This window comes from Sceloporus occidentalis, unplaced genomic scaffold (genome assembly GCF_023333645.1).
Source record: "Sceloporus occidentalis isolate IW3139 unplaced genomic scaffold, rSceOcc1.0.p SCAF_51, whole genome shotgun sequence".
NCBI lineage: Eukaryota > Metazoa > Chordata > Lepidosauria > Squamata > Phrynosomatidae > Sceloporus > Sceloporus occidentalis.
Genome location: NW_028317031.1, coordinates 573,535 through 597,106, shown reverse-complemented (window position 1 = coordinate 597,106; position 23,572 = coordinate 573,535). Strand labels below are relative to the sequence as shown.

The following is a 23,572-nucleotide window of genomic DNA, read 5'->3' as shown; positions in this document are numbered from 1 at the left end:
GGTCCTTTCTCCAGATAGAGGATATCACAAAAGGTATCACAAACAAGATCTATGCACAGCAGACATTACTTTATGTTGTCCAAAGTTTTGGGAGAATATAATGCAGCATACTTTTTCCATCTTAATTTCAGAGCTCCATACATATAATGAAATTTCCCTTGCCTTTTGTTACACTCTAACCTCCTTTTTAAAATCTTAAAACTTTTGCTTGTATCCCCATCCCCTTATGATCCACCACTTATAATGGAAACTACAAATAACAGTGCTAAATGAAGGCAGAGGTCATATTCTCAATAGTATATCATTATCATACTTGGAAACTTTGTAAATGAGCTGACATTGGGACAAAAAATAACCCTTTAAGAGTCCATCAAAAAAAATTCTCAAATAAACAAATGGCTGTAATTAGGGCTGGACTGGCCATCTGGTACAACCGGGCAAATGCTGACAGCACCAAACTCACCTGATCTGCCGATCCATTGGCAGATTGGGTGCTGCAGCAGCTGGATATGCCTGGATCAGCACTACGTGAGCACAAAAATATAGTGTGCACCTGTGACTATCCAGCCATAGACTGTGCTTATGTTATCAGGTAGCCTCTGGCCTTAATGTGCCATGCTGGGCCCTGTCATTGCAACTCCACCCCTGGTTGTAATATTGGTCTAATTAATTGAGTAAGCTATAGTCAGAGTAGACTTTTAAAGGAGTCAGCTTCAGACTGTGTGACCCTTCAAATCTGCCCGATATCACCGAGATCGGTGAAATACCAAGATACATTCAGACTTTTACATTGACCTTTTCTTAGAGAGCGCCAGCAGATTCCATAACTCTATTACAATTGGGGAGAGAGAAAATGAAGTCCAGTCTGTACAATTATTATTGAACCAGCCTCCATATGTTTTTCTTAAATATGTACATTTACATAGTTTAGTAAAATGGTATACTTCATTTCAATATCACCAAATACAGGAAGGTACAATTAAGCTGCTTGGTAGTGCCAAATTATCCACTAGGCACGTGCCTTGGGTCTCCCGAGTTCTGGTGCCCCCATGAATTACCCCGCTCTATTGTATCCAGGCACTATGTGACCCGTGCTACTAGCCGTGTGTCTGGAGGATTAGAGCCAGGTGCCTGGAACATAGGTTGATTTGTGTGTTTGGTTATGAATACATGTATGTGAGTGTTTATCCACGCCTAGGTGGCCCAGAGGGTCTTAACCTGGTACTGCTGCTTGATCCCAGGACACCAAAAAGTGGAAGCAAATGTGGAAACGTGTCACTTCTCAGTAGGTCTTAGATCTCAATGCAAGAAATGTTAACTCTTTTCATGTAAACATATAGTGTAGTAAGATAAATTGCCTGCCGTGAAGGAGGAACCTGGACATAACTAGACATTTCTACTGGAAATCGTTGAGGGATAACACGCCAAAAGAGACAACTCACCACTGCTTTCTTGCCATGATGAAAAACACAGGGAAGTAAACAAAATAGGCCACAAAAGACAGCATAAAACAACAATTACTGTCAATGAAAGCATAGATGTTCTAGTTTCTGTGGGAGATAAAATATTTCCCCCCCAATATTCTTTCTACAAAACTGCACTTTTCCCTGGTAGCGATTCAAGTACTTTAGGAAAGTGAGGACGGACTCAAAACACCAGTGGTAGTCTGTCCCTTTGAGAACACTTTTGAGGAGAAAAGGCTGGAAAATATGAAAATAGCAGATTTTAAAGGTTGTGCATCAATACATAGTACATGATTGCTTCTCACTCCACGTCACGTATGATGCCATCAAATAATATATTCCAAGAGGCTTCCAGGTTACGAGAATTTGCTTCTTTACATGTATTGTACTAAAAAGTACATTGTAAAGTTACTCTTTATGAAACTTTTTCCAACAAATATGGATATATATTCCGTAAAACCAGGAGACAATAGCAAGAAGCTAAAAAGGTTTGGTGTGGCTTTCCCTCTAGGTTCTCAAATCAAAAGTTAGTGTTGCACAAATAACGTTCTTGTTCCAATACAAAGTACGCATTGAATACTGCAATAAAGGTTTCTCTCTTCACCAACCTATTCATTTTTAGAAGCAGTGACTGAAGATAATAACAGGGTTGTCTAAAGGAACGTTCAGGTAACTAGTTCTAGTTCACTCTTATCTCTAAGGATAATGGAATGAAGTCTTTAGTTAAAGTTCAGATGTTTTTTTGGCCCAAAATAGAAAAAAAGGTATATTTTGGGTATCTTTTTGGGACCTCAGTCTTCTTTAGATAGAAGGACCCTTAAGGTTCCAAAAGCTTATGGATCTTAATATATTGTTCTGTGTTGTCCTAATAAAAGGGATCAACTTTAACTAGATACTCCATTTTCATTTGGTTAAGAAAATGGTATAATTTATGTGTTCTTATTAAAGAAAGCAACACAGGGAAATGAATTATACTTTTATTTTTCTGCTGATAGCTGCATTTGTAGACAACATTGTTGGACACTTTGGTTTGGTGCACAGTTTGAGAATCTAAGGATGTACAATGGGGATTACGTGTAAAGATGTTACAAACGTACAATAGGCGCAATACCTAAAATAGTCTCCAACAAGATATTCATTTAGGGTTTTTTGGGTACAAAACATCTAATGTCCCAGAAAACCCCACTAAAGAAGAATACATATTAAAGTTAGTTTTTAATAGGCATTATTCAAAATAAAATGACCTAGAAGCTGGATTCCTGCATCTGGCCTCCTTCTCCTTGGCCGGATTATTTTTGTGGATTGGGGTAAGTATATGACATGGAGGATGTTTACCTTGAGTGATGAGCAGCGGGATATGGCATAATTTTCCAGCGCTCAGCATCAATTACCGGTGAACATTGCGAGGTTTAAACATGTGCTGGTTAAAGGTAGATCCGTGATCTCCCCAATTGCCCCAGCGCATCCAGAGGTGGGTAGTCCAGTTTGCTTCTGGAGAGAGAGGCCAGGGTGACAGACACCTTGCTGACCACTGGAGGTGGTGCTACCCTGTGCCGTCACAAAAAGCCCTGTGTACAGTTCTGCAGACCTCATCTCCAGAAGGATATTGACAGTTTGGAGAAAGTTCAGAAGAGGACGTCCAAAATAGTGAATGGTTTGCAGGATAAAAATTATCATGAGCGACTAAGGGAGCTCAATATGTATAGCTTGGATGAAGGAAGAAAATCAGGAGCTGTAATAGAAACATTTAACAAAGTATAGGAGGGAAGTTTATCTCAAAGGCGGAGGAATATTAGAACAAGAGACCATAATCTAAAACTAAAAGGTCGAAGGTTTAATGTAATGTAAGGAAGTTTTACTTTTACTAAGAGGGTGGTAGAGAAATGGATAACTTATAGATACCACAACCTCCTATCAGAAGTGGGTAGAGGCTAATACAGGAAAGGAATTTAAACATGTTTGGGAAAGGCATGAAGCTATCCTGAATCTAATACAAGATCAAGAAATGATCAAGACCCGAGTCCTACATCATGGAAGAAGGTCTGAATGGTTCTTATCTGTCATCAAAGTCCATGGTTCTATAAATAACCCCCAATGTGTTCTTATGAGTCAATAATCTTAAACCAGACTAGTAAATGTATACCGCCAGTTTTAGTGGTCAGAGAAGGTGTATTTAAGAGAGTTGAGTTTGATACACAGGTGGTCCAGCAGACAGGCACACTAAACCGGCAGGTTGCGCTCAAAAGGCATAATCATTCAAATGTTTTATCAGGGCAAGGCTGGGCGTCTAAAGTACTTGCTGATCCATTACTTTAGGTGAACAAAGGGACACTTCTCATCTAACCTTCAAAGCAATGAGATTAAGATCAAACCATTTGAGATGGTCTTTCAGCCCTTGCTTTGGAACAGAGGTCACTAGGACGATAAAGAGGTTCATCTGTAGGACACCACAACTGGTTGGTCATTATTTTATTTTCTTAAATATTATTTTAAAGCACAAATTAAGTTGAAATTAGATGACTAATATCTCTTCCTCCCTGTTATTCTCTTCTGACGGAATTATGGAGTTGTCTCTTTAAATCATTATGCCCTGTATTGGATCTGGGAACCACTCAATCTGTATCATCCAAAAATCTATATAATCTATATACTTTTTGGGTAACAATGTGTTAAGTGTGGCTTCCTCAGCTTCTCGACTTGATTTCTGCTTTTATAGAAAAAAAAACTGTATTCATCTGATTTTCATTGTCTGGTCCAGTGACCGGTTTAATAACACATGTTACTGTCTAAAAACAATAATTAAATGGATTTATGTTTTTTTTTCTGATTCTTATGAGGTGCAATTGTATGTCTGGAAATTAATAAGTGTGTCGCATTCAACATGTTCCAACACACCAGGTCAATACTTACTCCTAGTGATTAACTTGGTTATTTGACTCCACGTTCACTACGAATTTTCCATTATTTTACTAAGGCTTCTGTTATTGAATGATGAATCCCATCATTTTCCATAACCGCACACAATATAGTAAATGTAAATGACTTCAGAGAACTTAGGTGAAATGCCTGTCCATATTTGAGACAGCTGGCAGCTATGGTATTGGTAATCCGCTCTTTTTCCCTGACACTGGGAAACTCGTATATTTCCACCTCTTTTTCATGCATTTTCCTAATGAATGCCCCTTAGCCCAATGTGATCTTCCCCATTTTATAATTTACTCAAAAAAGAATGTACAATGTTTTTGCTGTTTTTTTTTTTTAATCCATTAAAATTATATATATATATATATATATATATATATATATAAAAATGAATGCTTTAATCCTTGTCAATCAGCATTTCTTTATTTCTGACTCTTATTACCCATTCCAGTTAGCGCAGCATGACATGTGCTTGTGGTTTAGTTGTTAATGTTGTTAATAACAGAATCAATAACTACGATTCCTTTAGGGCTTGGAAACTGCGCTAAACATCATTAGTACTGATAATGTCCTCATTCTGGCACTGGATGAGAACACGCATTAAGGGGCCACAGACTTGCTGTATCAGTAAAACCCATGTGCCTTATCTCATTGCGCACGTGTCGGCTAGCAGGCTTTATCAGCTCAAACACGGAAGGTGCTGCGTATCCAAATTCGTTTCCCTGGAACATGAGAATGAAGAACAATCCCGTCTATTAGTGTTTAACATTAAACGAGAGCCGCCTAAGTGTTTCACTGTAATTTAGGAAGGACGGACAACCCATACGGAGAGCTTAATAGGATATTTGGTTTACAACCAGACAAGGTTGGCAAAACCCCGTCCTACTAGCCCAACAATAGTGTGACCTAAACCTTATTTATCTGGCAGAATACTCTATCCAAGACTAAATTATATCAATGGAGCACAAAAAGGATCCATAACTCTATAAATAGAGGTTTTATTCACTAAAGAAGGAGTTTAATATCTCAACTCAATTGTAATATTATGCATTATCAAGTGCAAAGTCCAATGAGCTTCATGGGAAAGAAGGTCTGAGTTGGCCCTGTATTATGCATAGGTATTGTTGGAGGTTTCATAAAACACTCCACACAGATTGAACTATGCATTATACAGGATAGGGTGGATGTACATGTTAAGAATATGTAATTCTTTGCTACAATAGGACCATACCATAGTTAAAAGTATTGCACAATCTGATGACATCATGTTTGCGCTTATGATGCAGTTCTTGCTTTCCAGTTTGCTGCTATCAGTCGTACTCTAGTTTTGCGGTTTCTGTATAAATAAGGAAAGGTGCAGGGCCCATGTCTTCATGTGGATTTTAGCATTGGGGAAGAAATGCGACCCGGTCCCTTTAAGCCCTGTGGCTGCTAAATGATGTAGGGTGGCCATAGCCCAGATACACATGGCGGTGTGCTACGGTCCTACATTCTAGAAGTTAACTAGTTTTATTATTTTTGTTTATTCATCGGCTCAATTTTTCTGGGTCGCATGTACAATAAACCCACCGCTGTACCTGATTTTTCCTTAGCTTGGCATCAGCTATAAAGGAATTGGAACACAGCGGTACATCCCATGAGGTATGTAGTGTGGCCCTATAATTTCCATGCATTAAAACTTATATACTACACCCACTCCCAAATCTGGTGAATAATACCCAGGCCGGGACTGGCCATCTGGCACATTGAACAAAGGCTGGTCAACATTGCTCTGTACACACGGGACGCAAGGACTACCCACTGGTGGAGGTGGTGGACAATCCCGCCGACATCAGTGGGTGTTCCCATTGATGTTGTGGGAAACACCCCCATTTAAAGGGGAAATGGGGGGGGAGTGAGGTGTGTCAGGATCCTGCTCCCGCGACTTGGAGGATTTGGGTGTTGACCCGGAGTCTCCCCGTAGAGTTCCTAGATATGCTGATCTGCTGATCCAGCAGTGTGCGGCCATTGGGAGTGTGCGCCCAGCCACACTCTACATGAGCATAAAAACTTAAAGCGTGGCCTATCTTATCCAGCCGGCAGCCACATTTGAATCGTTCACGCCAGCCTCTTCCTCCCCAGTCCGGCTTGGAGTGTACCGACAATCTAGCTTATTTCTCCGACTGTTACGGCGAGTGTCTGTTTTAGCGCCGTGTGGACGGCTTTACCGGCAGCGCTCCTATGACTAGTGAATAGCGCACCTGGAGAGTCAATCAGGCCATTGGTAATGTTTGTAGCATGTAACATGTCTTAATGTTATTGGCACTCCTGTTATAACAGCGCTACGGAATCTGGCGGCGCTATAATCCTCCAGTGAATGTATTCAGTACTTTATTCACCACATTCCATGGGTTAACTTTACTGTAAAGAGTTGTTTTGGGACACGCCCACACTGAACACACCCAATGAGCGGCGAGGTAAAGCCCCCCCCGCCCTTTTCAGGTCCAGTCTTCCTGCTACCGGTGAGACGTTCAGTGACGCGGTACCGTGTTGCTGGAGGCGGAACCGATGCGTTTGTATGCTCGGTGAACACGTTAGGTAAGAGGAGGAATAAGGGTCTGAATAGTTTGAAACTGGTTTAACTGGAGCGTTAGTACCCTGTGCGACGGGCTCGGTGTCCTACTTAGATACTCGCCGCTGAAACATATAACGAGTGAGTGCGGGAGTGAGACCGGAGCTGCTCCGGGTATGATTTAGTTCTCCCCGGACGCTTCTTTTTCTTATTGATCCAGTAGATGGTTACATTGTTTCCCGTCAAACTACTTTCAGTTGCTGGGCGATTGAATCGGATTTTGGCGTCTCGTCTGTGTTTGATCAGGTAGATCTATTAAGATGATTTTCCAATAATAATAATAACGGGAGTAGATAGTAAGCTCTTTGGTTCATGTTTACTTTTGCACAGGGCATGTTCCTATAAATAAACAAATGATAGATTAGGAGTAAATTCGGTTTTATTTTAGTTTGTGTTTAATCCCCGTCCCCAGTTCTTCTCTTCCATTGGTCCATCCTGTGTGTATAAATCTCCGTGTATCATTATACTGTATATTTAACCTGAAAAAACAAAGTTTATTTTAAAGGAGGCAACATGTTAGTAGAAAAAGTCCTAATCTAGAACTAAGAGGGTCTGAGGTTTAGATGTAATGTAAGGAGGATTTACTTTAAGGGATGGTGGTAGATCAGTGGACCAGCCTCCCAGTAGTGGTAGAGGTTAATGTAATGGCACATAAACCTACCAAGGGCCGATTAGGGATTTTAGGAAAAATGGTCCGAATGGTTCTTATCTGCTGTCGAATTCTATTCATTCTACACCTCTAGACATGTATCTTAATGTGATGAAAAATGGCCTTGAATTTGTGGCGCGTATACAGCAAACTTTATCCCCGACCTGCAGGGTTTTACTAACTTTTTTTTTTTTTTTCCCAAGGAAAAAGTGGAAAATCCTTCCCGTGTGTGCTTTTCTTAAATCGCCGGTTTGTGACTACTTTTTAGGCCTGTATGACAATTACATTGGAAGGCTAACAACTAGATGCTGACTAATACATAACAAATATTATTATTATAATTATTATGGCTCCATAGAATAATATTTTGTAACTTTGCCAAGCAGTCGCCTTTAATGTTCCTGAGACGCGGTGGGGATGCGGTAGGTCAGTGGAATTGTGTAGGGGTTGCCTCTTTTGAATTGATATCCGTTAATCTAAGGAAGAGACTTTTGTGGCTTTGTTTCGCTAACAAATCCTAGCAGCCTGTGGAATGCAGAAAGCAAAAATTAATTTCTCCTTTTGTTTCTTGCTCTGCAGATGGCTCCCTTGCTTGCGGTCTTCACGGTTTGCCTGCTTTCTTCCGCTCTCGTACCGATAGCAGGATATCCGAATGGAAGAGTGTCCGTAGCCTGCGAGTCCATGCTGCCGCAACATGGCCACGAGCCTCAGTCTGAACCTGAGCACAACGTCACGGTGGACAAAACAGTGTTTCAGCCCGGAGACCGTATCAAAGGTAAAGAACATATATAAAATCCCTGTGCGTGTTTGGATCAGTGCTTAGTACTCGAGGCTTGTAAGCCTGACTTATAGGGTCCCTTCAACAAACCCCTGTGTACCGTTATGAATGTGTTTTGACACTTGTGGGTTTTTTTTTTGTTTGTTTTTTTTTTTTTAAATGGACAATCCACAGCTGCAAATCTGTCTGATTCCCTAAGAGGAATGAGATGCCAAGGAATTATGGCTCAGGGGAAACTGCTGTCGATGCAGAATGATAGAAAGTAGCGCGGGTTGCTGAGTTTATGGAAAATGTGACCCTGAACTTCTTTGCACTAAACTTTTACGTGCAAACCTGTTGTATGTGCTTTCCAGTCCATCCACCGTTAATGTTACTGTGTGTGTGTGTGTGTGTGTCCCTGATTGTAGTGTTTGGTGGATATATAAATGTTCTCATGCTTTAGTTTAATGCCCGCTGTAGGCCTCTTTATATGTATTATCATCGATATATCAGAAGGTGGCCCCCAGGCTGTAGTTATTATTTAGACCCCCTTATTTTAAAGGACGCTAAGAGCAGAAATGTTAAAGTTCCCAAGAGAAGAAGCCAGGGGCCGTACAAATCAGCGTGTTGGCTGAATTCCGATGTATTTTTTTGTTATGCACCCCTGGGGACGTTGGCAGAGAGCTGACTCTTGCTGTTAATGGACCCCAAGGCAGCGGCACCTTGCTGTAGGTATCTGGCACTTAGAATGTGGGGGAAGAACAGGTAAAAATGCTGGCAATATTCAGCTCTCTTACCCGTTGTGAAACCAGTTATTTTCTTGCCGTTTCAGTAACCCTGTCTGGATCGCGGTTTAATGGTTTCTTTATCCAAGCACGGGATGCAGAGAATTTAGATGGTAACCCCGTCGGCTCGTTTTCATTGATTGACGATCAGATTTCCCAGCTCTTGACTTGCGGAGGGGTAACGGTAAGAAATACAGCGCCCAGTAACATTAACCTGTTGTGTGGCTGATACACGATCAACGAGTGCGATCTATAAGAATATAATAGTCTTTTATTTTTCCGTTTGGAAAGCCAACGATGAACTTCCTATTTAATAAGATATATAGCGTCACCTTCTTAAACATTTGAAAATGTAATGATGTATCTAAATGTTATTAATTGATACTTAAATCCGTATCATTCTTGCAAATTCTTAGATACTTGACTTTTTCAACCTTTTTATACATTAGCATATCCTGATGCGCTGTGCGTGAGCATCCCGGCGGCATCATGGCAGTCCGTGTCCGTGGAGCCGCATATACCATGCTCTTTGCTGTATTATTTACTTATTACGGTTTTCTTATTTATTTGAATAAAATCGAGTGGGGGGGGGCTTAAAGCGATACGTGATCTGTAAGTTTGGAGGAAAGTCCCGCTCTAACTAGGGATTCTCTCTCTAGGATTCAGCTGTCAGCCAGACAAGCAAATCGAGGAAAGAAAAAGTGGAGTTTTACTGGGTTGCTCCGGACAACGGCCCTCCGCATGTTCAGTTCCTGTACGTGAGCGTGTTTCTGCCCCAATCCATGTATTCATTCGGTGCGGGGCCCGGCTGGGCATGTTTAGTGGCCCTGGCACTTTAAGGCCGGCTGCCGGAGCGGCAGTATCGGCAAGTATTTGACTCCGTTGGCCACCGGCATTAGCCTGGTGTGCCAGATGGCCAGTCTGGGCCTGATTAGGTATTAGAAATATTATTGATTTCTTTGGTAAACTTTTGACACCTACCAATGGTTTAAACGTCTGACTGGGAAAAGCCCTTTGACTATTTTAGCAAAGCCTTAAGCTTTTTTTCTTTTCTTCTTAAAAGGACAATTACAGCGAGAAAAAAGTGTTTAAGTTCCTTGAACATTAATAACAATTTAATTGTCTTCTCTTGTTCCCACACTCTCCATATAGCATGCTGGATGCATCCATATAGCATAACAAATCAATGCACATCCCCATCTGAATGTCTGCCAATAAACAAAATGGCCACTGCTGTTCACTGTAATGCCTGTGGCAGTAAGAAAAATGGCCGCCACCCATTTTGTTTATTGGCGGACATACAAACACGGACGTGCCTCTTCGGTTACATCCCAAATTGATGCTATACTGATGCGTCCAGCATGCTATATGGGGAGAGAACGAGCTGAATATCCTTTCGTTAAAGTGTTTTTTTTGGTTACATGAGGGTCAGATGCTCAGATGTAAAGTAAGGTTTGCTTACTTGTAGTAGATAAGTGGAACAGCCTTCCGGGAGAAGTGGTAGAGGTTAATGCAGTGATGGCTACATGAATCTAATAGGCATTAGACAAAACTAGATGGCTGAAAGGATTATACCTCCTGTCAAATTCTACATTTTAAATGTTGTACTTCTGTGTGTTTTCAGGGCAACTGTGGTTCAAAAGTATAAAATCTACTGGGTGAAAATTCCGGGACCAGTCATTTCTCAAACCAACGCGCCGCCTATCAGTCCCAGCCAACCCGGGAGGCCGAGCGCCGCGAGCTTGACCGAAAAACCAACATCAACTATTACTAAGCGGGTAGACTTTTATCTGAGGCCTCCAGCCATTAGCAACCGTAACAGTATTTACTGCAACTTCGTAGAGTCTCAGCGATTGTTTTGTATTTGAGTTTTAATGGGTTTGGTAGAAAAAAAATCTACATTGACGAGGACTGCGTGTCATTCATTGGTAACATTTTTAAGCCATAACATGTTTGTAATTTTATTATATCATCTGAAGGTTTAATCACTTTCAATGGCAGCAACCTATCCGTGCCTGCTTTCATGTCATATGACAATTAAGTATTCCTTAAAAAAAAATATCTCTGAGAATTCGATATGATTAGAGACGCATTTCTCGGAGGGATCAGCATAAATAATTGAATGATCCAACATATATATATTTAGCTATCCTTTTTTTTACATGCAGAATAAGAGTGCTATATTTGCTTAGTTGTTATAGCCATATACACGTGTGGGGGGTTAATAGAGAGGAAACCCGGTACCGCAAGTGTTTATACGAATCGTGCTGTGTCTTAGTGACTCACTCCCGTGACTTTGTTGTATCTTCTAGTTTAGCTCATCTGGCTGTGGGACCAGCAAGTTCTGTATCCGAAACCCATCTTCCTGCGAGCCAGAGAATAATGATCAGTGCTTCTTCCTGTCGTTCATAAAAGAAGCCAGCACTGTGTTGGTGGAGCTGAGTGGACCCGGCCAAGGCTACGTTTCATTTGCCTTATCGCATGATCAGTGGATGGTCAGTATTACTCAACTAAAACGGTCTGTGTCGCCGTAAGTCCCAGACCGCACCGAGGAGGGAGTGATGAATTACAAAGGAAGCTGCGCTATGTGTCGCATGCCCTTCTATTGGATCTGCATGTGATTGTGTTGATGTGTGAATTGTGTGTTTACCTTTGTGCGGCAGGTGATTTCAGTATTTGTGCAGGGAGAAGTCTCAGACATTGTGCCTGATTTGTAAAGCAGACCTTCAAACCGGATGATTAGCCTCATTTATACTGGTTACAAGAACCTACAGAATCTTCTCTGATTACTAGGTCAAAAGATAGTTAGGACATTTTTGGGTGGTAGGTTATTGGGGGGACAACTTTCCCCAATAATAAAAACTTTGCATCTAAATCTGTCCATAAGCCCGTCTTTGAACCCTCTCCAGCTCCACTATATCTTTCTTGTACACTGGTGCCCAGTACTGTACACAGTATTCCATGTGTGGTCTGACTAGTGACTTGTACAGGGGTAGAATTATTTCCTTGTCGTGGGCATCTATGCCCCTTTTGATGCACCCCATGATTTTATTTGCCTTAGCAGCAGCTGCCTGACGCTGGTCGCTACAGGTAAATTTACTGTTAACTAAAACTCCTAAGTCCTTTTCCATGTCAGTCGTCCCCATTGTTTTCCCATTTAATACATATTCCCAGCCTGGATTTTTCTTCCCCATGTGCATAACCTTACATTTATCTGTGTTGAACCTCATCTGCCACATCCCAGCCCAAGCCTCCAACCTATGCAGATCCATTTGTAATCGTGCACTGTCCTCTATTGTGTTAACCACGTTACAGAGCTTAGTATCGTCTGCAAAGATTGATACTTTACTATGCAATCCCTCTACAAGGTCATTAATAAATATATTAAAAATAGGACCCAAAACTGACCCCTGGGGTACCCCACTAGTAACAGTCACCCACTCAGAGTATGTACCATTAATAACCACCCTCTGTTTCCTATCACTGAGCCAGTTACTTACCCACATACACACATTCTCCCCCAGCCCAAGCATTCTCATTTTATGTACCAGCCTTTTATGTGGCACCGTATCAAATGCTTTGGAAAAATCAAGATATACGACATCCAGCGATTCACCCCGATCCAGTCTTGAGCTCACCTCCTCATAAAAGCGGATCAGGTTAGCTTGACAGGACCGATCCCTTGTAAACCCATGCTGATATGGAGTCATACATTTATTTTCATTGAGATACAAAATACAACATACAACAGTGGTTAAACAAACAAAACAAAACTTCTTGAAGTCTCTGTGACCATCCGTGTTTCAATTACATTTTAATTGAATTATTTCCTTAGGGTGATGATGACGCTTACCTATGTGTGATCGAGGACCAAAAGGTTCAGATAAATCCTGCATATATGCGAGGCCGTACACACCCCGAGGTGGCTTCTCAGGTAACGTTTATATTCATCTGGTAGAACATGTTTGTGAACAGGTGAAAACCTGTTCTGCAATTTGTTACACCAACTTGCGACCGGCTGGCTAGCCGATTTATTAGATATTAGTTTTGCTTAACTATCTGAATTTTTACCGTGGCCAACGATCGGACAAAAACTACAGCTTCTAAGACTTCCTAAATAGGTTAACATGCATGCATGCATGCATACATACATACATACAGCACCGATCAATCACAGATGATGGAACTTGAGCGCTGTAGGCTTCTCTTCGTGAACCGATAGAGGAGAGAGTAGAGGTAACTATAGAGGTGGTCTCCATGTTTTCTATATCAGTCAGTGTGAAGAAAATATGATCTATGGTATGGGTATATCTCTAGATTTAACCCTTAGGTTACATCATCCAAAGAACCTCCCCTACTAGTTCTAGTAAGACACATGTTCCTGTCACCTGATATAAATGTGTATTTAGTGTAAAGAAAGCATGGATCTCATACACAAACTGATCAAGAAAAAAAATGGCTCTTCTAAAATTTTAAATTACTGATTAACTTGTTCAATCCAAGCTTGGGTTTTTATGAAAAATCGGTGATGTCAACTGGGCACCAAAGTAAAATATGATACAACTGTAAACCCCCGGCCCATCCTTTGCCGAGATGTATTTACCTATGTAAAAGTGTAGTTATTGACAGTGGTCTGGCCTAATACCAGGACAACTATATATGAAGAGCATGTTTAAACCAGAACATTTTAATGGGGCACCAGAGAATTTTTTTTTTTTTTTATTCATCGTCTGTCTTATTTCCAGTTTTGTTGATGCCTTTTGTCCTGTAGGTATGGGCCAGCTGAACAGGTTTTGTAGACCTTTTTAAAAACAACAGTGTCATATTTCAGACCTCGAGGGCCACAGACTTTCCAGGCTGACTTTTGACTTCATCATATACAGTGTTTGTTGATTACGTTTAATAATAAATTTAGTTGAGAACACCTAAATCCTTGGTCGCAGTATAACCCTCTAGTTCAGGCAATGTGGCAAAACAACATACAAGGTTGGCTTACCTTTTAAATATCTATCGCATGGTAAACCATTATTGGAAATAGTCCTCGCTTTCTAAATTCCATCGGTGTGTTTTACTTTCAGGACGTTCTTAAAGATCTAGCGTGGAGATTGGAAGACGGGGTCATTCAGTGCGCTTTTCGTCGAGCCATCAAGGTTCCATCGATTACAGAGAGATTTGACATGTCTGCTAGTTATTACATATTTCTGGCTGATGGCGATGCAGAGGACGGTGAGTTATTGGGATCTCAATTTATATAAATGTTTGGTAAAGCACTTTGACAACTTCTCTTATTTAATTATATTCATTTTTTTGTAAAAGGGCGTATTTCAAGACATCATCGCCAGCCTCTAATAACAACCAGAATGTATAATGTCACAGGCTCTCCTGATGACGTTGGTGGTTCACGGTCTCCGCTCCTTATAAAATACCATGGTAGGTCAGGGTCTTGGAGCGATGGTACACTGACAGACGAATGCTGATAGATACTTCTTTGCGTCAAATCGAGCAACCCATATCCTAACAATAATAATTTATTTCAGGTGCCCTTATGTTCGTGGCGTGGATGACCACTGTGAGCATTGGTGTTGTCGTTGCACGTTTTTTTAAACCCATATGGCCGAATACGTCTTTGTTTGGGAAGCAAGTATGGTTCCAGGTATGGAGGGCTGTAGAAAGTGGCTTTTTATTTTTTTTTTCGTTATTTGAACCCCTTTAGTTAGTAAAAACAATGATCGTGCGTGTGTGTGTGTGTGGTCGGTCACGTGCGTTAATCTATGATACTGTTTAATGTGCCTGTACGTTGCACAGCATAGGAGTAATTGGAAATATGACCGAATTAGGGGAGGCTATTATACAGGTAACATTAGGTGGGTCCTCCCAGTAACCTGCGTTCCTATATTACAGAGCTCTGCAAAATATCTGTACTGTACCTAGTTGGTTCTGTAGCACTTTGTAGAAGCATCTTAGCTAATATGTTGCAACTAATGATCCACATAACATTTTCAGGTGTTGTAAAGAGGGGTATCCACTGATATCGAGATTACCATAATGTATAAGAAAATGTTTTACAGTACCTTACAAAAAATGTTTACAAATCCATCTTAAAAATCTAAAAACTACAGGGCAATAGGTTGTCTCAGCTACTGTCCTAATATATATATACTTTTTTTTTTTTTTTTTTTTTTTTTTTGAATGATATTTTGCATTTTTTAAATTTGTCGAAGACTCAACTGTGTTTTATCTTTTGATGTTTTTGCTTGATTCCTTTGCTCGGTCGTCTTCTTTATTAGGTTCACCGGATTCTCATGGTGACCACAGTGATTCTAACGAGCGTTGCCTTTGTCCTGCCCTTTTTGTACAGAGGACACTGGAGCAAAGTAAGTCCCTTTATTAGTAAAGGAATCTATAAGATGAAGACTTGGAATTCTTCATCGGGAAGTTAAGATTTACCTCTCTGTAACCTGCATTCATAGCTTTGGTAGAAATACTGTCAGATTTTAAAGTTCAATTGAGGACTGTTTTAACTAATTTCTGGATTTTTCGTAAGACCCTTAACCTTTTAAGGCCCTTGGTTTGTCTTACACTGTTAGAGTCTGTATGCCTGCTCCATGCATACCTAAATTATCCCAATCCACTTCTGTTAGGAGGTTATAAAAGTAATCTACCGCTTCGGTGATGTATCGATGCCACCTTGTACATTCCCTGGCAGAATAATACGAAGAACACATGTTAAAGAGCTTTGCGAGTAGCTTGAAGCAGAAAATCGATGTCGGGAAAGGTGCTCTTATTGAAGTCAATGGGAGCATATTTGATGGGTACACATGGGGGTGGGCAGAAAACTCACTAAGCCAGCGCTGCAGCTGACTTCCACTAAATATATCATGTGTCCAAAATAGGGACACCCAGCATTAAAGCGCAGAATGTTAAGTGTTGTTCTTCATGTCCTCTACTAATTTGTAGCTGAGCGATACTCTGTTGTGGTTTGTCCGCAGCGAGCAGGCTATCACCCGTATCTGGGCTGTACTGTTATGGCTTTGACTATTCTCCAGCCTGTGATGGCGGTTTTCAGACCTCCGCCTCATGCTCCCAGGTATGGCTTTCAAAGTATTTTAACAATTTCGTTTAGCAAGTATGCAAACACTCTGCAGGGCACTTCAGCCATGTGACTACTACTGTAGTAACCATCAATCACGGTTTCTGACCGCAGAGGAATCTGTGGAACGAAGGGGTTTGTTAGGGTTAGAGCAAAACATTTATTTTTATCCACATTTATCCTTTCTTGTAAAAATTGTAGTCTCCAAAATAAGTTAATTGATGCTGTTATTTCAGTATATAATTAACGTGCAAAGAGCATTTCTGGAGCAAAGTTTTCTTTGTTCTGGTTTTTTTTCCTTTGTCATGGCAACCATTGGAGTGTTTGTCTTGATGAGTCTTGATTAAGACTAGAATACAAAGTTTTAAATACCCTCTTCCATATTAAGCAGTTTGTTTGCATTCGGTCAAAATGTTCCAGAGCAGTGCGTTTTCTGATCCGATGTCGGTTTTTCTGAATCATTAGATAATTTAATAGAGGTGTTGATCCGTAGCCTACTGAGGTGTTGCTTGGAGCTTCGGACTAAAGATTATAACGTTCTTAGCATGTACAGGACATTTACTGCGTTTTAATAAGCCTGACCTGCTGAGCTAAAAATAAAAGCCAACCTTTTCTGTGCACCGAAATTCTGCCTGGGATATTAACTGCCTTGCCAATCCGCGCTCTTATTATCTTGTTGTTTCCCCTATAGGAGATATATGTTTAATTGGACTCACTGGGGTACTGGTACTATTGCCAGAATATTAGCAGGTAAGTTTATTGAAGGCATCTTTAAAAAGTGTTTTCCCTGCATAGAAATAAATCTTAGATATAGCAAAAAATGTATATTGTTGTATTTGGAGTTAATATCTTCTTTATTAATGGGGGTATAAAAAACATAAAAAAGTGTTCAGACTGTGACAGGGTGAGTATGTTCCATCTTATTTCTGGAATAACCAGAGGATACCCCACCAATCATGCTGACTAATTCAATAGTATCTTGCTCCCCAACTTACACCACCAGAATGTTGGGCGAGTCGTAGTGTAAGGGCTAGCTCCAAATGGAGGCAGGCTAGTCCCCGACAGCCTTTAGTGGATGAGTGGCCCTGAGAGAGTAAACTGACCTGGAGACTTCTTGGAGCGTAGTGTTCCTGCTTGGTTAAATTAGTCTTCTGATTGAATGATGTGCTGATTACTGACCTGGTCGTTTATTTTGTAAGCTTAGTTATACACAGTTGGGTTAGGACTAGTCCTGGCTTCATCATTCAGCAATAAGAAAATTCTACACAGATCGCTACGACTGCATCTTATTCTGAATGTTCTTAGAGGGGATTTTATGTAAATTACATGTCCGTGATATATTCTTTGTACAATAATATTTCATTCTATGAAGTGGCTGCAATGTTCCTGGGGATGGATGTGCAAGCTTTGAACCTCCCTGACCCGTGGGATACATACACAATGATTGGATTTGTCCTATGGCATGTCTTCATAGATCTACTTCTTGAGGTCCATGGTTACTGTCTTCTACGGAGAGGTATGGTCTCTTCATGTCACAAATACTAAATATGTTGTTGCACATAATCATGTGAACAACACTGAGTGTGATCTAGTCCAGTCTTGAGTGGAAATAGTATAGCCTAAGTCCCCAATTTGTAGGATATTTGTATTTCCTAGCAAACCTTATGCTGTAAAGCCCTTTCAGTGTGTAGGAAGAGCATTTGTAAAGATATACTGAACCCATAAACGTCCTAGGGACTAGGTGACTAGAAAGGCATATATAATATAGTTTATATTTTGGAGATTTCCATACCTAGTTCTTCGGAGTAGGCTGGTTTTGCTGAATCTCTTAATTAACTAATTTTGGCACAGAACAACAGTATAACAAATTGAGACTATGTTCTGTTGTCCAGGCTTTTTTGTTGGACTGAAAACCACTTTTGACTGCTTAATAATGGAGGGACTACCAAAGCTCCCAGGTACCCAGGGCGTCTTCCTTTTGGCACTGGGTTTGAGATGATAAAATGTCACTTTATAACGTAGGCTCATTCTCACCATAATCACACTATTCACTTTGTGTTGCTTGATTTCATCTATTAGAAAATTAGTTGCCTCTGTTCTGTAACGATTTTGCCGGCAATCTACGATTCCACTTCTGGAACCTTTTGAAATAATTTCTTAAGTCCTTTTTCCTCTTTACACTTTTTTTTTTTTTTTTTTAAAGCACAGTGGAAAAACGTAAGCCCTGTGCCGTAGTCGGATATTGAACTCCTGTCTTTCTATTTAGAGTTTGACAAAATGCCGGAAGATGAGGCTGAAATTCTTAATCCCTCTCGCATACGCAATGAGGTATGTATTTCCACAAGGAGTGGTGTTTGGTTGGATTTACACCTCGGGTCATATTCAGAGATAAAAGTGCCCAGGGCAAGCACCGGCCAGTGGGCCCCCGAAGCCCAACTTTTCCTGAGCGGAGGAGGAGGTAGAGGTCTGTGCCGATCCCTGCAGAGATCTCTTCACTAACGCTTCCTCTGCGGTGTGTGTGCTGTCTGCTGCTGGGCGCCAGGATGTGACATCATACCCCTGTCCTCTGCAACAGTGTGAGCTCACAAGATGCCAGAGAGAGCTGTGCCAGCGGGTGCCCAGACCTCAGACGGACCGTGGCAGCTGTTGCAGTGGCCCCAAAGGACAGCTGCTGTGGAGCCCTAGATGAAGCCTGAGCCCGAGGCAGCGGCCTCTTTTGCCCATGTTAACGACAACCCTGTTTATGGGCCAAAATACTGTAGCCTACCCAGCCTAAAAAAAAAATACCCTAGAGACATTGTGGGTGGAATACGAGTCTAACTGGGTTGCAAGATGAATACAACTCTTGTACCTGGTGGTTTAATGAAAAACCAGAAAGGCAAGTTGCCTCCATTCTGCTGTTTCTGCCGCTGTGCACAGTATTAACCCAATGCCTTCAGTTTTGACAAATTTGAACCTGTTGGTAGCAGGAGAGGTCATTCCTGTACTAGATCAACAGTGATAATGCCCCCTGGATGTATCGGCCCCACCAACCCTGCCTCTGCCATACAGTATAATTACAGAAGGGCAACATTAAATGAAGTTGCTTGGAGTAAGGATTTGCAAATTCACATAGTAATTACACAGCACATACACAATACATCTGAAGGGCTGGCACGTCCTACTCCAACTCTCCAGTACTGAAGAAATACCTTAAGAACACACCTCAGGGGACTCTTATCCTACAGGTTACCTGCCCTCTCCTACGCCCACGCCTACTGTCGGTTTGCTCTTATGCCTAATAAAATGACTTATTTTATCCGTGCACTGCCTGTGTAATGTCTTCGCCCCCCCCCACATTCTTATAGACTGTAAGCAAATTTAAATTTAAATCTCTCCTTACCTTTTTGTGATGCACTAGTTGCTAAGTGCTGTTTACCTGTTGTACAGCGCTGCCGAATGTGAAGGTGCTATATAACCACAACCAACACCGCTCCATCCTTGCTATTCACAAAGACAACAGTAGTGGGCGCTGCTGTCACTGCTCTGTGTAATCTCCAGCTCGATACATGCTTTGAAATGGAAAATTAAATTTATGCCTTTTTTTTTTTTTTTTTTCTTTTTTTTTTAGGGCCACACCTTTAAGAAGATTGTTCTGACCATTTACATTTGTGGAAACTCTGCTTTTCTGATCACATTTCTAGCAGCAATCTATCAGATTTGAGAACTGCCAAGCAAGCTGGCCCTCGTTAGCAGGCACACGCCGTGTCGCAGGCAATTCTATTACAGCACCCCTACCATGCGAAACACTTCACGGATACGTCCGGTGGCCACTGCTGTGCAGTTAGTCATTGATTCAGATCTTCTTTTCTAGAATAAATACCAGGATTCCTGCGTGGGCTGAAACATTAAGCAATCCGCAGCAAGGCTTACCAAAATATTTTTATGAAATCAACCATTTTCTGAAATATTTTCTACATGGGATAGGAGGATTTCTTGTGATCATGATATTTAGCACTTTGATTCATCTCAGGGTCTATTACAATCTGTATAATTTAATAATGCAATCTTTTATATAGACAACGTATTCATGTTTTCAGGGGGAAAAAAAGGGAATTGTTCTCACTGGGACAATGGCGTCCAAATCGGCAATCCCTACAGCAGATATTTAATATGTACTTGTTACGGATTCTACTTCTTGTAGCGCCGGCTTTAGTTGCCACTCTTTGAAAGCTGAAATGCCTTAAACTAAACGCATGCACGAAAACTACCAATACCTTGTGCCTTTAATATTGTTCTTTGTGTAATCGTTTGGGGAGATACTTGATTTAAAAAGAAGGGATTACTTGCCTTTTGGAAGCTACGATCTGCCGCAGGACTAGCATATCTATTGTGTCCCATCCCCCCAAGTAGATAAAAAGGCTACCAACAAAGTAATACTTGAGCGATGTGACGGATCTTTAAGGACCGGCGCTATGTACATCTGTAATTTGTGCTTTTGTACAGATTTCATGAATTAAATGCTAAAACCTTATCAAATATGTTGATATACTGCTTGTGTCTGGGTGTATAGTTTTGGAGTACTTGGGACGCTGCAAAGCTGGGCTAATAGAGGACAGAGCCGAGCATCGTGGGGTTCGTGGACCCAAACATGATTTGCGTTGGTTGTGTCGGATGGCTTTGTAGGAGTGTGTGATAATATATAGACTTCTTATCCTACCTCAGCAGAAATAAATGATTGAATCAAAATCTTAGTCTTAATTTTATGTAATGATAGAGGGTAGAGAATGGCAATTGATTCTCAGTGGGAAGAAGTCTCCCCTTGCATTGAATTATACATCATATACAGGGCTACTTTACTGGAGAATTATTTATTGGCCTTTCAAAGTGAATAGTAAAGTTGGGGTGTTAAAAAAAACTGAACTCAGGATAACTCTGCCTTTAGTGAATAAACCATATTATGCAGAGCAGAATAAGTATTATAACCGTTGAATTCTAAGAAGCTGGATTATTGCGTGAAGCTTTCTATCTCATATTGGTTACAAGACAGATCAAACCTTAGCTACTGTACTTTATTCTGGTTTCTGAGAGCGTTCGTCTACCTTATAGGGGCAAAAAGTTTAAGAATGCAGCAAGGAACGTGTGACTCGGATTGTGTAGAAACCTATAAATTAACAAAGCGAAAATCTCTATGGGTAATTATAATATAATGTATCATAAATTTAAATACACTTAGGATTATTTGGAAAGCGAGGGGATCTGGCAGAATAATGAATCTAAACTGTTTAGAAGGGCCAAAATGTTTTATTGAGGCTCTCTTCCGACGCCCCCCCCCCCCCCCGTGGGCTCTGCGATGCTTCTTCGCTTCTTCGCTTCTTCTCCGCTCCTCCGCGCTCGGTTGCCATGGGTGCATGCATGGGACGTCAGTGACGTCGCTGCGTGCGCCTGCTCCCGGCGGTCCCCGCGTTTTTAAAGTAAACGCGTGCCGCAGGGACTTCACAGAGGCATCCTTGTGTTCCGAAAGCATCTTTCGGAACACATGGATGTCCTGAGGCAAAAAAAACCCGGCGGGCCGGGTAAATGCGCTCTGCGGGCCGCATGTGGCCCGCGGGCCGTAGTTTGAGGACCCCAGCCCTATACTTTCCAAATATACCAGAAAAAAAAACAAAAAACTTACCACTTCATTTTATATTCTCAGGAAAAGAGGAATCTCTTGATTTGGCCAGTAAAGACCTTTCATAACGAACGATTGTGCCTTTTTTATTATTATTCTAAAACATTCTTTTGGAGTCCCTTGCACTGTCCTCATTCTGCATGCTTTATGGGGTTCTTAAGAAGATTTAAGATATTCATCTGTATTGAGGAAATCAACGCAAACACAACCCTCGGCTGAATTATCAATGCAGTGTATGTATATTGTATGTGTCCTTGTTTCACACGCTTTGTTTAAATAGATCCTGCCCAGGGCTTGAGTTCTTCCACTAGCTGCTGTTCTTCACACGGAGGATGAGAAGCACAAGACCTTGGGCTTCACTGAACTACAACTCCCACCTTCCTTTACCTGTCAGAGCCACGCTCGTGAGTTGAGGTTGATGAAGAAATACAAAATGTTGCTAGAGGGCTACTTATACACAGATCCTTATTCCACCAACACCCTTGTCTTAATGTGCCAATGGTGTGGCGAACAGTACTGTGATATGCGAATGTGTGATAATGAAGCTTATTCATTAAAGAGAGAGTTTGCAGGAAAGATGCCACTTGCATTATGCATAAAGAAGCTTGTGAGTTGGCTTATGCGTTATACAGGGCCTTGCAGGGGACACTTAGTGGGGTTTAGCCTTATGACGCTACATGCTAGCAGCAAGCTAAGCTCTTCACTGCAATGACTAAATCTGTTTTGCTTTGTAGCTTAGCCTAACGTGTCCTGTGTGCTTAAAGAGGCATTCCTTTAAAGAAAATCTTACTTGTGTGCGAAGGTTTGCAGAATTCCGCCAACGCACTCATCCTCAGACGTATGTTTTTGGACACAGTGGGCACCAGTACTATCAGCTCAACGGTGAGCTGCTGGGGAAGATTCTGCACACTTTGCCTTTGCTGTAAGTAAGGTTTATGTAATCGTTTTCTTAAGAGTGACATAAAAATGTCTTCATGTTTTCGTATATGGCTGTTACTAGTTGGGCCCCTTTTAGGAGAATTAAACAGATCTTTCATTTTAAAATTTTTTACCAGTTATGTGTTGGTCATTTTTCAATTGGATCCACGTATATTAACGCTGTTCTCAAGCTTTGTATCACTACTATGTAGAGTATAGGGATGTAATGTAGGCCCTCTCAACATTTCTGGGGCCAGAGGTCCCCCAGAACCTAGAAGACCCTAAAGTTTTATGCACAAGGGTGGACTCTGATCAGGGGAGACTCTGACCACCTTCTGGTCCAGGGGGGCAGGTGCAGCTGAGTTTGTCCCCCTCCCAGTAGCAGATGCACTAGTGCACACACATACTAGCTAGAACCCACTCTAACACACTCACACTCTAAAACAGGCACTCCACCACCCCTCACTCCTCTGTCACACCTATACATTTCTTGGCTCTGTTCTTATGGATGTTTAGCTCCGTTGTGTTACGCGGCACCTGTTGCCTACTTTAGTGGCCCACTCCAAATTGGATCAGCCCTGTTTGAAGGATTATGAACTGGCCTGCCCATGATTCTGTCAGAAGTGTCATCTGCTGCTTACGACCATAGCTGGGACTTTCTCAGTGAATTAATCGTGAGAATCTTGAAATATTAATCCTTTAATAGCCCATCATGAAGATTCTA

General features: G+C 41.3%; 1 protein-coding gene across 1 annotated transcript; it reads left to right on the top strand.

Moving 5' to 3' along the window:
• Positions 1–8,224: 8,224 nt before the first annotated feature.
• Positions 8,225–19,980, top strand: LOC149288390 (ferric reductase 1-like). The gene is made up of 15 exons (XM_089491609.1): positions 8,225–8,420; positions 9,235–9,371; positions 9,847–9,941; positions 10,812–10,965; positions 11,500–11,682; positions 13,023–13,121; positions 14,266–14,413; positions 14,504–14,617; positions 14,725–14,840; positions 15,475–15,561; positions 16,177–16,274; positions 16,969–17,027; positions 17,650–17,793; positions 18,544–18,605; positions 19,888–19,980. Exons 1-15 carry the CDS (start codon positions 8,225–8,227, stop codon positions 19,978–19,980), a joined length of 1,785 nt encoding a protein of 594 aa, XP_089347735.1.
• Positions 19,981–23,572: the final 3,592 nt, after the last annotated feature.